At 33.6% G+C, this 16,727-nt stretch overlaps 1 protein-coding gene across 1 annotated transcript in view; it reads right to left on the reverse strand.

Annotated features, from left to right (window-relative positions):
• LOC145685481 (leukocyte elastase inhibitor-like) overlaps positions 1 to 16,727 on the reverse strand; it is a 159,232-nt gene that overhangs the window by 101,379 nt on the left and 41,126 nt on the right. The window contains exon 4 of the mRNA XM_081757878.1: positions 1,903 to 2,116. Coding sequence (XP_081614004.1) covers positions 1,903 to 2,116 — 214 coding nt within the window. The remainder of the gene's footprint in view (positions 1 to 1,902; positions 2,117 to 16,727) is intronic.

Consider the following 16,727-nt stretch of genomic DNA (forward strand, 5'->3'; position numbering starts at 1 on the left):
CATATCTGAAAGGACGAGAGACTCCGAACACTGAATTACAGTTATTTTTTGTCTTCATACCTGGTATGTTTCATAAAATGAAGATAATAGTTCATTGGTTTACATATAGCAAGTTCGTATACTCGCCAGGCCTAAGTCTACACCTACGCCTAATATAAAATTTTAAAAAGGAACGAATTTATTTAATGCATGTTCATTCGAATCATGTGTCATTTGAATACTTTTTTTTACTATGAAGTTATACTAATAACATGGGGCTTGTATAAAGCTGTTTTATGTGTACTGAACCCACACTTACTACTTTTTTTTTAATTCATCTCTGATGAATGAGAATTCCTGTATATGTAGTTGATGTCCTTAAGCAACATTACCTAAACAAATCATATGTCACACATCTAGTGAAATTTCAAACCATGCATAATTCTATTATTAACATTAAACTGTTATCCCTAATTATACCAAAAGGTTACGTGTAACACAGCACGCCAACTGAGGATGTAAAATGCCTATCACATAAATCATAATATTCCTAAGTAGAATATTTTTAACTTTCCACTTCCACTTTTAATATTATCACTCTGAAACAAGCAGGGTTTTTATTTAGGTGAACGACGCTTTCTGTCAGCTCTACCGGTAGCGACACCTTGTGTCAGAATCTTCAACAGGAATTACAAATGACCTCATGATTATTATGCTAACACGCAACAACAGGGATTGGTACTTTATATTTGCCAACGATAACTTTTTTAAAAATTTCGACTATTTTCTCTGAATTAAAAATATTTAATGACATAAAACAAAGGTTTTATACAAAAACCCTGAATCATGCATTAGTACTGCAGAAACGTCCATAAAAATCTCTTCCTAACAAAAGTCTGGACAAGTTTAAACTCACTTTTGTATAAGTATACGAATTATCTTATATAAGACTTTCTAAAATTGTATCGACTACACCAAATAACATAAATCACTTCGTTCCTACCCACTGCGTCTAAACCATGTTCCACTTCTTTTAGAACAATCTAGAATAACCCAACAATTGACGGAGTTATTTACAATCAATGAATTGAAAAATGCACGGAGACCAAATTCGATTGACTGTTGTAAAAAAAAGTTTACAATATATTCGTGTTATCAGTAAATTCACCGTACGTTAAAACTTTATAACATAACATTAACAAAAACATGAAAATCATATGGCGTTTTCTCCTAAATTACACCAAATTTATCGTCTTGGTCAACGATTTAAGATTTTTTTCTTTCTCCCTCTCTCTCTATCATTCCACTAAACCATCTTAAAAACACGCAAGTTCATGAGAGTGAAATTACATATTTTAATTTTATGTAGCAGTATAACTTGCATGTACCAAACTTCGATAAATGCTTCATCATTTTAAGGTTTCATCGTTTATTTTCATCATTTTAAAGTAAGAAATAATTAGTGTGGAATAATAATCATATTGATGGTTGTTTCTGGTGAATGGTGGTTGTTTCTAATTGGTGAATATGCTACATTTACTTCTTATTCAGAACATAAAATGTTTAAACATAAGTTGTTTAAACTAAACATGAATACGTAGTACCAGATTCAGTTTTGTAATTCTTATATTGCCCCATTTCTTTTAAGATCTAAAACAATAACATATAAACGTAATGAATCAGACGTAATTATTTATTTTCGCTTGAATGTTATCACATTTTGCGCAATTGATTTGTGACACCAACAGATTAGATGAAACGCTACACTTATTCTCTCATATATTTGAACGTAGACTTCCAAACTTGCAAGAAATATCTAATGTACAAACTATACAGACTTGTCACGCTATTATGATAGGTAATTGATTATTGGTAAAATAGTTTAGTTAAACCAAATGAATTAATGATTATTGAAGGTATTACCTGGACCAACTATCTCCTTTATTTGACCTTGGGTGTTATTTTCAGCCCATGTATTGATAATTTCCGCAGCTTCTTGTGTATTGTGGAAATTGACAGATTTAACCAACCCATTGTAAACGTCCTGAATTAGAGCACGGTAATTGTCTAAAATTTTCGTGTCCTTATTTACGAACAGGGCATTTGCAATATTCAAAATATTTGATGAGTTGTTGTTCTGCAACAATGCAAGACATATAAACGTTTCAGCGTTATTGATATTTTAGTGAACATGATTAACTCCGTATTATAATTTCAGTGTGATCTAAAATTAAAACCAAAATCTGAGTGGGCATTATATAACTTTAAAATTCAACACTATTCCAACAAAATGTTATTAAAATTGAATATTTCAAAAGCATAGTTGTATAAATTTAGAATGTAAGAGATTGTTCCTACGTTACACAGTATTTACAAAATTTTCAAGCAGACGCTTTACCATTAATACCATACATTACTTACACATTCTAGATAAAAAAAGGTTCATTTGCTTTCATTTCCCTGACAGTGAGTCACGCCTGAGAGAATTTGTAGTGCGGAACAACTCACATACGGTACGGAACGGTCAATATAAGAATTTTGTGTAAATGCTATCTACGACTTGTTTATTATCCGATTCTCCTCCCTATTGTAAGGTAAAATTTAAACTAACATTCCAAATGTTAGGCATATTATCAGTAATAACATCAGTTTGGAACGAAGCACTAGAAACGAACACATCAGTAAAAGTGTTTATGTCACTTTTCAAGAAAGTTTATGAATAAGTGCCTAAATGTTGTCTGTCCTTTTTCCAAAACCAACAGTTGACTGTAAGACTGCCCAAATTGTAATTTCTTATTCTGGAAGGTACAATAAGTTTTAAATAATTTTCCTGAAATAAATTTATTAAAATAAATAAATGATAATGGTCAGGATACATTTACAGAGAACATGCATAAGTTTTCCTGACAATATATTATGCTTACTTTTACTTTGCATGTAAAATGCAATACACACTAATGTGGATACTGGACTCACATTTTTTATTATTCTCAGATATTTTTATAACTAAAGCTTTCGTTATTTACTAAGGTGTTATACACAAAATAAGTCGAAAACACTATCCCGTTAATATGAATTCATACTTTCTGTAGGGGGAGCGGTGGCTCAGTGGTAGAGCGTTCACTTCCGGTGTTGCGGCCTCTGGTTCAATCCCAGCTCCCACTTTATGGTGGACCAACACCGTGCTTGTGTGTTTTCTCGTGGTTCTTTGGTTAATCCCATATTCTTCATTCCACCATTTCACTCATTTCTCATTATGACCGTGTCCTTTAGCGTAACCGGCATACCGTGGGACGTTAATCTTCCAGAAAGTTCCATTTCGTACTTTCTGTAATTAATTCATACATCAGGACTGAGGAAAAATTACTCTACAGTCTAATTCATATATCTTAAGTACGTATATAGTTTCGCCTTCTAAAGACAACTTGAAATGTTTTAGAATGAGCAAGTATATTTAAATTCAGAAACGAAAACTGTTACATTTCTCTTATCGAAAACTGTAACAAGGTAAGTAACAGGGAGGAATGAAAACCTTCAAAATAATATTTTATTTCAATTTATGGACTTATGCACATGTTAACCTATAATCTCATAAAACAAACTTATCACTTGTACACTTGTAGAGAGCGTTGTCTTCGCATTCGGGAGGTCGTGGGTTCGAATCCCGCTGCCGACCATCCTGACTGAAGTTTTCCAGGGTTTCCCTCAGTCCTACCAGGCAAATGCCGGGATGGTACCTACTAAAACAGGCCCTGGCCGATACCTTCCCAAATCCTTTCCATTGTTATTGTTGTTCTTGGATATCCAGTGTAAAATGGCCTCTGAGCTGTATCTGGTGATTGTTAAATAAATAAATAAATAAATAAATAAATAAATAAACTTTTAATATTTAACAAATATTAAATATTTTTAAATTTTGGAAAACGGTATGCACCAACGTAAACATGTTCAGAGTAAATTATTTTGTGTATCGATACCCTCACTCTCTGTCTTGTTTGAAAGAACAAGAACTCTTCTCTCTTTAACAACCTATCATTCGTTTTATTAAGTTTTCTGAATAAAATGTAATCTTTCTTTTATTTTTGCACCGTAAAAATACCTAATTGTCGAACACATACATCTATCAAAAGATGGTCGCTTAGATTGAATTAGCAACTCGTTCTTCTTCGAATTATAAACCACTCAATAGTATTAGTTGAACTATGTTGAACTCTGGTGATGTTTAGTCTCAAAAACGATGTTTTATTTAGTTTTATTTGCCTGTTTTTTAAATATAATGAAAAAATAATTTACACAGTACTTTCGTGCAACATATACTGATATAATACTTTTCTCATACTGCAAGAAGACAGTAACAGATACAGATTATTTATTCACAAAATGGTTGAAACATATTTACAAATAACTAAATTGATGCTGTATATGAATATTATGCCAACTTCAACAACACACGGGTAAATGGTATAATTAGATTCAACCGACTAAAAAAGAAAAATATATAATGAGAACTGTTAGCCTAAAACAAACCTTTATATGCGAAAGTAACGACGAGTAGTCTGATTGCATATTTTGAATATTATCCGGTAGAGAAAGGGCTACACGAATTTGTTCAGCAGAAGATTTCTTTGCTCCTTCCAACAACATAATTAAAACACAAACAATACTCCAAGCAGACACCACTAAATTTTTTTTCGATCCATAGAGCTCCTAAAATGTTTGGAAAATAGAAATTATATTAAATATTATTATATTTTGTTTATTACACTTATCTGATGTAAATGGTAAAAATATTATCTTTAATATCAATAGCATATGTTATTAAATAAATTAAATGTAAAAAGAAAAAATTTAAGAAGCAAAACGTTTTCAATGTTATATTTCCATTTTAAGTAGCAATTTTGCAGATGCTTCAATTTTATGCTTTTCGGTTTGAATGATGACATCTAAATAATTCGTTAAAATGAAACATAATTCCCCGGATTTCAAATAGCTTTGATACACAACTTTCAATACATATCAACTTGAGAATTATTCTGAACAGAATTTTTCGAATGCTGAATTTGTTATGTCTGTGTCGAAACTATTGCTACTAAATATACAAAAAATACTACTCAAAGGGTATCACACAAACACCATGTGCGTAGGTTTTCTTGAGGTTCTCCCGTTTCCTCCCACTTTCTTCATTCCACTATTTCATTCATTACTCATCATCACCTTCTCCTTTAGCCTCACCGGCATAAGCGTTGGACGTAAAAGTCAAAGATTTCATTTCAAAGAGTATCACTAAAACAAATAGAAATATTTGTTAAGTTTTAATTTTAGTCCGTTCATGGCACATCATTTGCAGCACAGTATATTAATAGTGAATTTGAAGATAACTTGTCATTTTAAATCAGGAATTTTCTTCGTGGTTTTACATGAAGCGATGAAATTATCTTAAAGTAAAATGAATTGCCAACGGAAGGGACAAATTTGAGCATTACATTTCGAACGAAGTAGGTGTTTGAATGTATCTTTCATAAATCGAGACAGCAAATGGTTAGTCATACTTACATTAGAGATAATGCATAGAATTCTTCACTCTGTACATGAAGTTACATGTACCATTTCCTTTAAAAGAAACAAAATAAACAAAAAAATAAACAAATGTTGTATATAAGCAAAGATAGGTGTCAATGGGGTTGTTTGGAAAAATGAGACATTGAACACGAAACATGAAATAATACATTCCGTTTAACGTCACACGATTGTACCCTTCAAGCAAAGGGGGCGGATGGTTGAATCTAAAAGGAAGAGGGAGTAACAAGACAAAACCACGGGTATAGTTCTCCATCATATACTTACTTTGCCGGTGATATAACTAAGGACCCCAGATACAGTAATATTCATAAAATATGTATGATTTGGGTAGTGTTTAGTAGTTCATTAAGTTTCATAGTGGGTGAAACAAAATATATTTTTGGAATTCGGTGTTTCAAATGTGTCAGGATATACTACGGCAAGAACATGACAAAAATTTGAATAATGTTTTTACAAGATGTATGTATTCTTGTAACTGGAATCGGATATCTTTTTAAAGATCAAGTAATATACAAACATATCCTATAAATGACTTGATTTATGTTATAATAAACAGAAGAGCTAATCAATCTTTAAGGTTTATTTATGAAGAGAATTTTAGAGAGATAAATGAGTACGTTTAAAGCAATTAATTCATTTCGATATGATGAATTATTCTAACACAACCAGTATGTTAAAGATATATATTTTTATGCTTTCTACTTACTTTCAAAAGCTTAAATCCAAACGCGTTTGCTCCATCCCGTACAGAATTCGCTTCTTTCTTGGTTTCAGTTTGTAGAATAACATTAGAAAACAGAATTAATATTGAGATACCTGCAACCAATAATAATAATAATAATAATAATAATAATAATAATAATAATAATAATAATAATAATAATAATAATAATAATAATAATAATAATAATAGTCCCAACTAATCCACAGAAACACACACTACTGAATTGTAAATTTATTACTGTGTTAAAGATAAAAAATTCCATAAAAAATGTATAAATTACTTCCCGGCAGCATTTTCGCCAATTCCCAGAGTTCTCTATTGGACGATTCAATAGTGACATTACAACAGCTCTTGCTTTTTTTGTTTCGTCATAAATATTGAGATCTTGTACTCTGTTCAGCTTATTATGGAACTAATTTTTGGTATTAGAGAATATGAATAATATTCGTTAGTTTAAATTGTAACGCTGGGGTTCCTGTATTGGAAGCAAAGTTTTGTAATGATAATGTTATTGTCTCGGGCGCTAAGTTTTGCAACGATTGAAAATTACTAACACTGAAAGGAAAGTTTCCGCTCGGGCTGCCAAATAGAATTACTGCGTGATATTACGAAAAAGCAGATCTTATGTATTCGGGCGACGAAGAATATGAAACGTATTGTTTTCGGAATTCGATTCCTTATCTCTAATTTGTATATTTAATCTGCACTAGAATGAGTAATTAAGGCACTCACGGATGAGCCTAATATGCATCAGAAAAATGAATACCTGACCTTGTACTTGAAAAGTGAATGGTATTGATGAGCGGCAACTCATCTGCCTATTATATAAATAAAAAAAATGAATGAGAGTTTGGAGAATTGAAGTTGACTCCACGGGGCTCGAACTTCAGTTCTCCAAGGTAAAAATACAGTTTTGCTAAGATGGTTTTGAATTTAAAAAAAATGATATGTACAACGAAAGATGACCTAAGTCTAAACGATCCTGTTTTCCCCATAACGGTGTCTCCAAGGCGCTAGGAAAACAGGTGCGTAGTTAATAGTTAAGTGATTTAAACATGCGGAGCAAAAATCTCACAAGCAGCAAAGCTGAAAGAAAGATTTTTCGCTAATGGCTTGTTCAGTTGGCTACACTATCACCTTGTCACCGAAGTGTGTGGAGATAGCAAAAATAGTTTAAAAGCAACAAACAAGGAAAGTTTAATTTAAAGTTTTAAAAAAAAATGAGTTAATTTAGATAAAAATTTCTGATGGTCAATGTAACCGTGCTTCAACTTTTTCAGTTCTTCTAGGTATGTTAATACTGGTTAAAGAAATAGGCATATCTTTGAAATGATAACCACATAAATGCTTTGGTTCTAACGTCAAATAGACTTTTAATAAATTTAACGAGAAATAAGGTGATATCTACAAAAATCAACAAGAAAGTTAATTTGGATTTACAAAAAAATGAATTAATTGACTTCAGACTTTTGACTGTTTTGACCAAATAATATGATTTCTCTTAACACATTCTTCACTGTACAACGTAATATTCAAGTTATTTAATCTTCACTGTAAAATTTAGCAACAATCTATTTCTACTCAACTAAACTGACAATATTCGATTCTTTATAATTACCATGACGTAGTTATACAAACAAAAATTTCTATTAAACTGAATAGTAATTAGCAAAATGATTTATTGTTTTCCTCCTAGACATAACCGACTATTAAGTAATTCGCCCACAGTTACTACCTCTTTTTATTAATAATTGAAATGGAAATAAGTTTAAGAATCGGATTGCGGAATGAAAGAATTAATGGTTTAGGTTGCTTGCAAGACTTATTGGAGAAATAGTTTAGAAGCGACAGTATGCTTTTGAGAAAATTTAGTGCACCGTCTCTAATGAACTCTAGAGAATTTTCAATATTAAAAGATTTGCATAAACTAGACATAACTTTGTACACATACTATATCAGTTGGAAAAAATACAATTCAAAATAAAAATCGTTACACAACACTAACTACACAAATATTTCATATTCAAATACAGTACACAAATATATATATAGTACTACTATTATTATATCTTGGCCAATTGATCAAAATAATTATGTTGTCGACACTTTTCGATTTTCTCACTGATTCCTTCTTTTGCGAATAAACGTTTCTCCATAGCTATGGACCCTATCTGCGTTCGTTGCTCAGATAGGTACCTCCGAAGGGATTTACTCGAGTATCTTAAGTTGTTTACCTTATTTATGAGACTCTAACGATATTACGGGATAAGAATATTTACACTTATTTGTCTGAAACTTACTCAACATAGCACGTCTTTGGAAACTTTATATGGATTGTTTCTTTTTAAGAATGACTATAATAAAAATTGACAAGTTACAATAAAATGGTATTAAGCCTGTTTACCGTTCTGACACATATTTCCCTAACACAACTTATACAAATATTAAAATTTGGGAAAAAAAACTAGACTTTGACGCTAAATCATGGTTTACTCAAAACAGAAATTACATTACATTCACACATCTTAAACGCGATTTATGTTTAAAAGAGAAATAATCCATACTTGATATAAATAAATATTGGATTGCATATAAATGATTATAATGACGGCTTCAAGGATCTAAATATTGACACATGACTATTACAAATAAATGCATGATTGAAGATCAAATCAATGTATACAAAATTCACTAGTATAATAATCAAAACTTTATGGTACTTATTCAAGAATGAAATTAATAGTTCCAATATCAGTGAATTAATTTTAGAAATGCAACCAAGGCATTAGGCTATTTGTTTACTTCTTTTAAAAAGAATTAAAACAAAATGCTCTAAATGTTTACGGACAGTTCCGTATGAATAAACAATGTCCCGAAGTTTCTAGGAAAAGGTGAGTATGGAGATCACGAATCACGGAAATATTGGCCACTGTCCTTCTTCAATAAAGAAAATAACAGAATACTTTGTCCTGCCTTAATAAGTCTTTCCGCTTATATTTCCACACTTTAGAAGAAAACTGCACTGTACTTAACTGACCGTCACAATGCTTCCTAATGTCCCTTCTCAGACCCCACTGTCTTCTGGATTCAACTCTCGGAGAAGAGGTCCTCGTTTGTCTGAAGCGTCTGGGTCTTCCTGTGGCAAGTCATCTGTCTCGAGTACCGGAGCTCGAACTCGTGTCTCTGTCCCTTTCCATCTCCATGTTGTTGGAATGCAACGATGCGTCACTTATCAAATCCATCTGCACTTAAATTTCACTCGCACAGTTTATATATCCGCCATCCATCGCACTACTTTTCCTCTCTTTTCACTTAATGCAGGAAGTCAACGTATATAGATCGATCACAGACTCACTTCAAAATCACAAATTATGTAGCGTCACCGTAAGATGAAAAGAATAATATCTACATGTTAATGTTTTAAATATTTATATAAATAATTTTGTAACGACTATGTTGCTGTGGATAACGCGTGGTTTGAGTAGCTAGTTGCTAAAGAGTCTTTAGCTAGCCATTCTTATGAAATTAATCACTTAAGTATATATATATATATATATATATATATATATATATATATATATATATATATATATATATATATATATATATATATATAAGTTGACGTATCCTTATGAGTCACGTGTTGGTGATGTTTTCACGATGAAGAGTCGATTTAGAGTACCTCCCTTCGGTGTAGGCGTTCTCCCAGCTTTCTTTCTTTTTTTTTAAATAGACGCTTCATTCTTCTCTTTGTGAATTTTGAATTTCGGATTCTGATTCGCCGCTTGAAGTTCGTAACACCATTCGGCTTCGTGATCCCCAAAAATCGGTTGATAGTTCGGCTTCGGTTCCTAGCGTCTGTTCTGGGCTAGTACATGATGTTAAAGAGTTTCATAAGCATATGCGAAGATTGTAGATAAAAAATTTTGGTTCCTGTGTGTCTGTGACGTGATATTTGCGATATCGAGGTACTTAGGTAGTGCGAGAGTATGGCTGGAGTAACAATAGTAATTCCATTACCGTTGACTGGCGAGGTAGAAAGGTGGGTGGTCTATTAGTGCTTGCCGTCTTATGTTTTTTTTTTCTGAAAAGCAGAGAAACTTCTTTACCTGGGACAAATGAAAGAGGTTCGCTTGGCTGCTAAATGAAACAAAATAAAATTTTCCTTGACTTTTAAAATAAGTTGAATTTCTATAAAAATATGTTTTTAATTTGAATATATGAACAATTAATTGAGTGTGTGAGCGTAATTGTCACACAATGTCGATTAATCTTAAGTATGCTAAAGAAAATCAATAAAAACGGCAATGCTTTTCGAAAAATATTAGTAGCAAGGATAACCAAATTTAAATTCAAGTAACATAATTGGCACGTAGTTAGGGTAGTAGTGAGGTAGAAATAAGAAATGTAAGGGTAATTGCCATATAAGCATGGTAACACGTTTTATGTATGTCTCTTCCATGGAAATATTACAAACCCTGCTGCTTCTAAGTAAAATAAATTTCACATTGTTTGTTAATTTGCAAATTTACCTAGAACTTCACGCCTTCCCACCAAGTACGAATGATATACAATATGTATGCAAAAATGTAATGACAAATAACAAAAAGGAAAAAATTATTTCAATAATTTCTGTTCACTTTTACGAGGATATTTCATCTCTGATCCACTGAAAAGCATGAAAGCTGGAATGAGCGGAGCCAGAAAAACTGAGGGGGCAGGAAGCGAAAGATACAGGGGCTGGAACTATTTGCTAACAATGTGTAAATAAGAATAATATATACACTGTACGAATAGATAGCAATGTGCAACACAAATACCATAGAAATCACCACTAAACTACTAACCACGTTTGCGCTGCTCCTGCATTTTACGATTTTCCTTTTATGCTCACTAAATTTCTGTATTTTTCTAGAATCTTGCCTTTTCAGTGAAATCAAACTCCTTCATTCACACCATCCATTTGTGTTACTAATGTTGGATAAATGGATTTGAGTTTAGCGTTACTTTCATAACCGATGCCGTACGAGAGGTGGATCTACGTGCGTGTAACGTTTGCTCGAACCACATCAGTTCCACCTGCAACCAAACTCCGGTCTCTCACGCAAAACACACAGTGATTGTATAATATTTGTGGGAGCTCCGGGTTACTACTAACTTTTAACCATCCCATATCGCCGGTGCATGCTTCTCCTATATACAGCGATGCAAAGCTTTTAATGTTTAGGATAAGTTAATAATTCACTTACATGTTCAGTGTATACATAAACATACTCCTTTAAAAATATTCTTCGTTTCTAAAGTATTACACAGGTGCCCCTTGAGGCTGTATTGGTAAGGTACGCACCTTTGGCGTGACAGGCCTGGCTTTGATCCCTGAAGGAACACATGTGCTTCGGGTCGAATGTCAAGTTTTAATTCCATGTCTCTTATACAATGCTGAAAAAGAAGCTTTATTCTTATCAAATTTAAACTACTAAAACTTTCCTGCAAATTTCCAATTGTTAACACTGGAATTCATAATCTGCAACAAATCCAATACACACATATGTGTATGGCACTTTAAGACCATACCTCTTGACTTTCCACCTAATAACTTTTCCTTATACTACTCACTTGCCTAAAATTTCTCAGGACTCCCTACACTTCCCTGTGGGTTACGGGACAAATCTTTCCTTGCAAGCATTCGTAGAAAAATGGACACCTGCTGGTGGAATAGGTTTGTTCAAAGTATTACAATATGATTTTAAAAAATCGGCCTGCAATTCGTACATGCATTCGAAATGAAGTATTTTGTGACAAATGTCAGTATTGATCCTTCACTAACGAGATTTATTGGGTGCAGTTGTGTCGTGAAATGCGTAAACTACGGACCAAACTGTGCTAGGTGGTCATTACAAGTTAGTATTATATCACATTCGCAACAGCGTAAGGTACAGTGAAACAGCAAGAGCGCCCTTTTCTTTAAAATCCTGCATAGTTCACGTCTACCTTACTTTCACTCAGAAATGTTACCGTAAGTATATTTGACTCGGAAGGTCTGGATTCGATTTCCGGCGGAATCATGAGGATCAGATTTCACATTAAGCAGTAGATCCAGGTTTCGATATAACCATCATGTTTAAAGGGAAGATGATTTCGAATGCAATGCAATGTAATTTATATTGCTTGCTCTGATTTGTATCGATCTGCAGATACTATATTGCTAGCTAATAATAACATAACACAAGTTGGTAGGCGTTTCTCAAGCAATTGAACTGAATATTATATAGCTATAAATTTGAAACGAAATTAAATATTTCAGTTTAACTTCCCAGGGTTATGCTAATTAGACCAAAAGAGGCGATGATTAAGGCAAGTGAATAATGACGAAACAATTCATGGAATGAGACAGTCGATGAATATGGCAGTACACTGAGGAAACTCACGGACACGATGTTGTACACGACAAACTTACTTGGCTAGATACTTAAGGTCTAATTGTAGTTCTCACTTGCTTTAATTCATTATGAAATATCGAGGTAAGACTATTAAACATAGAATTAAGACATATTTATATTTTGTTCCAGAGTGAATGCGTAAAATGTTATATCACGATTAGATTTAACGTTTAAAGAAGAACTAAGCCTGTGTCCAACATTTGGAATGCGTTGGAAGTTCCTATATAATAACGTGGGATATTTCTTTCCAAAATATTATGTAAACTTTTTACATTATACGTTTCAAAATTCGTCCAGATGTTTGTTAGTATTAATATTGCATGTTGAGTTTTACTTTTTCTTGCCAGGGCAATATTAGGGCGCATTAATTAAAAAATAATTTTCATCCATTTAAAAGCTGTTTAATATATGTCACTACTTTTTGCAACAACGTAGAGCAGCAGATAGGAGGCTACGTGTCCGATAGGTCACGTATGTGAACTTTGGGTTGTCCCCAGAGACAAAGAAACCGATGGAATGCAGATTGACAGCACATAAAAGAAAAGATTGTTTTCTCTCTCTTCACAGATCTTGAAGATTTCATTGGTTCTACATAAACATCTCCGGGAATAGTTACCTATAGAGGACTATTGCAGCTAACTACGTACGAAGGTTTCAGAAAATCTGTCTATGTTGCTTTCAAGTCGGGGGAGTGTTCGTCTTATAAAAGTAGTTTCGAACTGTATAGTGTAGAGTAAACTCGCTTATTTGTCGCATGAACTGACAAACGTTTACGCAGAGTTCAAGGAAGATTTTCTCTCTTGTGATGTATAGCAAACTGCAAAATCGTTAATATATGTGTAAGAAGAAAACGACTGATTACTGCTTTTCGATATATCGTATCGTTTAGGCTCTATCAAAATCAATATTGAAACCAAAAATAGTAGTAAATTTCTACCAGTTCCGGCTTTCAACAGAGAGATAGGAATGGAGATGGTATATTTTCTAGAGATAATTGCACCAATTTCTTAAAACCGCTTGTTGCCAGCTATTATGTTTCTTATTTATAGCCCGTAACTGGTCGATCTCCATCACTTCCGAATTATATAGAAGATTGACGGACGAGATGGAACCTATTCTTAGAACGCTAAATCGATTCCGGAAAACCCTTCTCGATATCTCATGCCGCTCTTGGTCTGATACCTTTATGACAGACAAACGGACATAGCCGTTCTATTAGACTTTTGATTATTATGCATACAATAGTTTGGAAGTTTAATAAACCCAGGTAGAATAAATAATATTCATCAAATCTATTTTTGTGCAGATTAACAATACAGTAATTTCAAGAATTCTTTTACGTAAGTTATTATGCCCTAAAGAATAACGGAGACCGCGGTGAGTCAGTGATGGAGTGCACACCTCTGGTATGTGGGGTCCCCGGTTCAATCCCAGATCGCATCAATTGGGCTTTGTAGTGAATAAATACCATGTTCTTGGGTTTTCTCGGGGTTCTCTCGTTTCCGCTCACTTTCTTCATTCCAATATTTCATTCATTCTCATCATCACCGTCTCTGTTAGTCTAGTCGGCATAATCGTGGGATGTAAAACACAAATAGTTTATTTTATTTCAAAATAATAACCTAATGAATTCTACTGTGTTCTGTTCTCCGCTAATACCTCAATAATAGCGGACACTTTGATGATACGCTGCAGATTGATATGAAATAAAATCGATTATTCATGCCAAAAAATGCGCCAATATCTGAGACGTAGTCACTACAAGAAAGAATGCTGCCTATCTCGTTCAGATAGTGTTCCCCCATGAAAAGAAACGACACGAGAAGTAAGTTTTTCTCATCTCGTCTCCTAAAATATGTCTCGTCTCGATCCACGAAGACTTATTTCGCTATTGTTTCGAAATTTTATTGTTCCCTTTTGATAATTTATATTATATATGCCCTATTTTTTTCTTAACCGTTTAGGTACCATTGTTCCCTTTTGGGAACAGTAACTTTGCAGGGTTCTAGCGCTGTATATTTTCTATATTTCTGCCTGACATTAAGTAGTATTATAAATGAATGAATTGTTAATTGTTTTATTTGCCTTAATTTCACAGCAATGTATTTTAAATAGTTTCTTTCGATTTTTTTACAATTGAAGTTTTCATGCTTTTCACATAAGGTTGCAACATTGCGTGCTTACGACGTAATATAAAAGTTGACAAGACTGATTGTGGACAGTTGAGAGCTCAATGTGTGCACTTTATTGTAGTGTGAGTGAACGTGCGTTTGCGAGCATTGTTTGTTATTGCGCAACTGATATATTTTAATGTTCCCATTTGGAAACATTGGTACGTAGCGTGTTCGTGTGAATATTTGTTCTCTAAAATAGCGAAATGGGAAAGAAATTTCTTACGCTGGATGAAATAGTAGAAACATTGGACACTGTGTGTTTCTAATGAGGAAACGGATGTTTGCATTCTCCCTTCAGATGAAGCAGGTGATATAACAGACGAAGACGAATTAGTTGCTGTTATGTCTAAGGACGTATGTGGTCTGAGTTGATAGTGACAGTGAATAATCTCATCGATGACGCAAAATGAGCTTGAAAATATATCATCAACTTCATCATCTGAAACGAAAGGGAAACAGTGTGTGCCTAAGTGGAAAAATGTTGCGAAAACTTGCCTCAATCCCATTTCCAGTTCACCAGAAAAACTTTTGGTTCCACATCCTCATCTTGACGGTAGTTCTCCGATAAATATTTTCTTCAAGATTTTGCCTCCATCATACATTGAACACCTTGTTCAAATGTCTAATTTGTACGCACAGCAGAAGGGAGCTCCACATATAAATACATCATATGAACAGCTACTACAATTTTTTTGTTTATTACTTCTCAGCGGGTATCCTGTTCTTCCTTCTGAGAAGTCCTACTGGAGTATAGCAGACGACTTGTGTATACCGATTGTGTCATCCGTAATGCCCAGAGTCCGTTTCGAACAAACAAAGAAATATTTCCATATTGTTGACAATTCTAACTTACCAAAAGGTGACAAATTTGGGAAAATAAGACCTATATACGATGAACTACAGAAGAACTTGCAGTAGTTTGGTATCTTTCACCAATATCTGAGCATTTATGAAAGCATGGTTCCGTACTCTGGGCATCACAACTACAACATGTTTATTAGAGGAAAACCAATCTGTTTTGGTTACAAAATATGTTTTTTATGTTCTTCTGACGGTTATCCCTATGCAATGGACCCCTATGGTGGAAAAGAAATAGTGCTGATAGCGTTAGTGGGAATATTCCATTAGAACGAGAGTTATTCGTAGTCTCACATCATAGAAAATTATGACCAGCACGACGTCTTTTTCGATAATTTCTTTACGTCTTATGCTGATCTTTTAGAATTAGGAGGAAAATGTGTTCGAGCAACTGGGACAGTAAGAGATAATTGTGTTTAACAGTGTCCTGTGACTCCACAGAAAGAACTTGCTAAGAAGGAAAGAGGAAAGTTTGACGTCAAAAGTGATTGTAATGTGTGCTTTGTAAGGTCGAATGTCAGTGCAGTTGTAACTGTTGGTTCAAACTGTCTTACACACTTGCCAGTAGGATCAGTGAGGAGATACTCTGGTGCACATAAAAAATAGGTTCCAATTATTAGTTTACCTTTCGTTATTCAAAAATACAATGAAGAAATGGAGGTGTTGATGTTATGGATCGTCTTCTTGCATCATAAAGACCCAAACTCAGATCCAAAAAAATGGTGGTGGAATCTTTTCAATAATGCACTCAATTTAGCGATTGTTTCTTCCTGGAAATTGTATTGCGAATTGAATGCAAACAATGAACTCACACATCTACAGTTTTTGAGGGAAGATACCATGTGTCTTTCGCATCGGAAACATGACATCAATTAGGCCAGGTCCAAGATCGCATGTTCCTCTCGAAGCTCAAAACTCTGACACGCATTACATTGTGGATGCATCAGAAGGACGCTGTATAGTGTGCAAATC

The sequence above is a fragment of the Thermobia domestica genome, chromosome 5, assembly GCF_964235325.1.
Source record: "Thermobia domestica chromosome 5, izTheDome1.hap1.1, whole genome shotgun sequence".
Taxonomy (NCBI): domain Eukaryota; kingdom Metazoa; phylum Arthropoda; class Insecta; order Zygentoma; family Lepismatidae; genus Thermobia; species Thermobia domestica.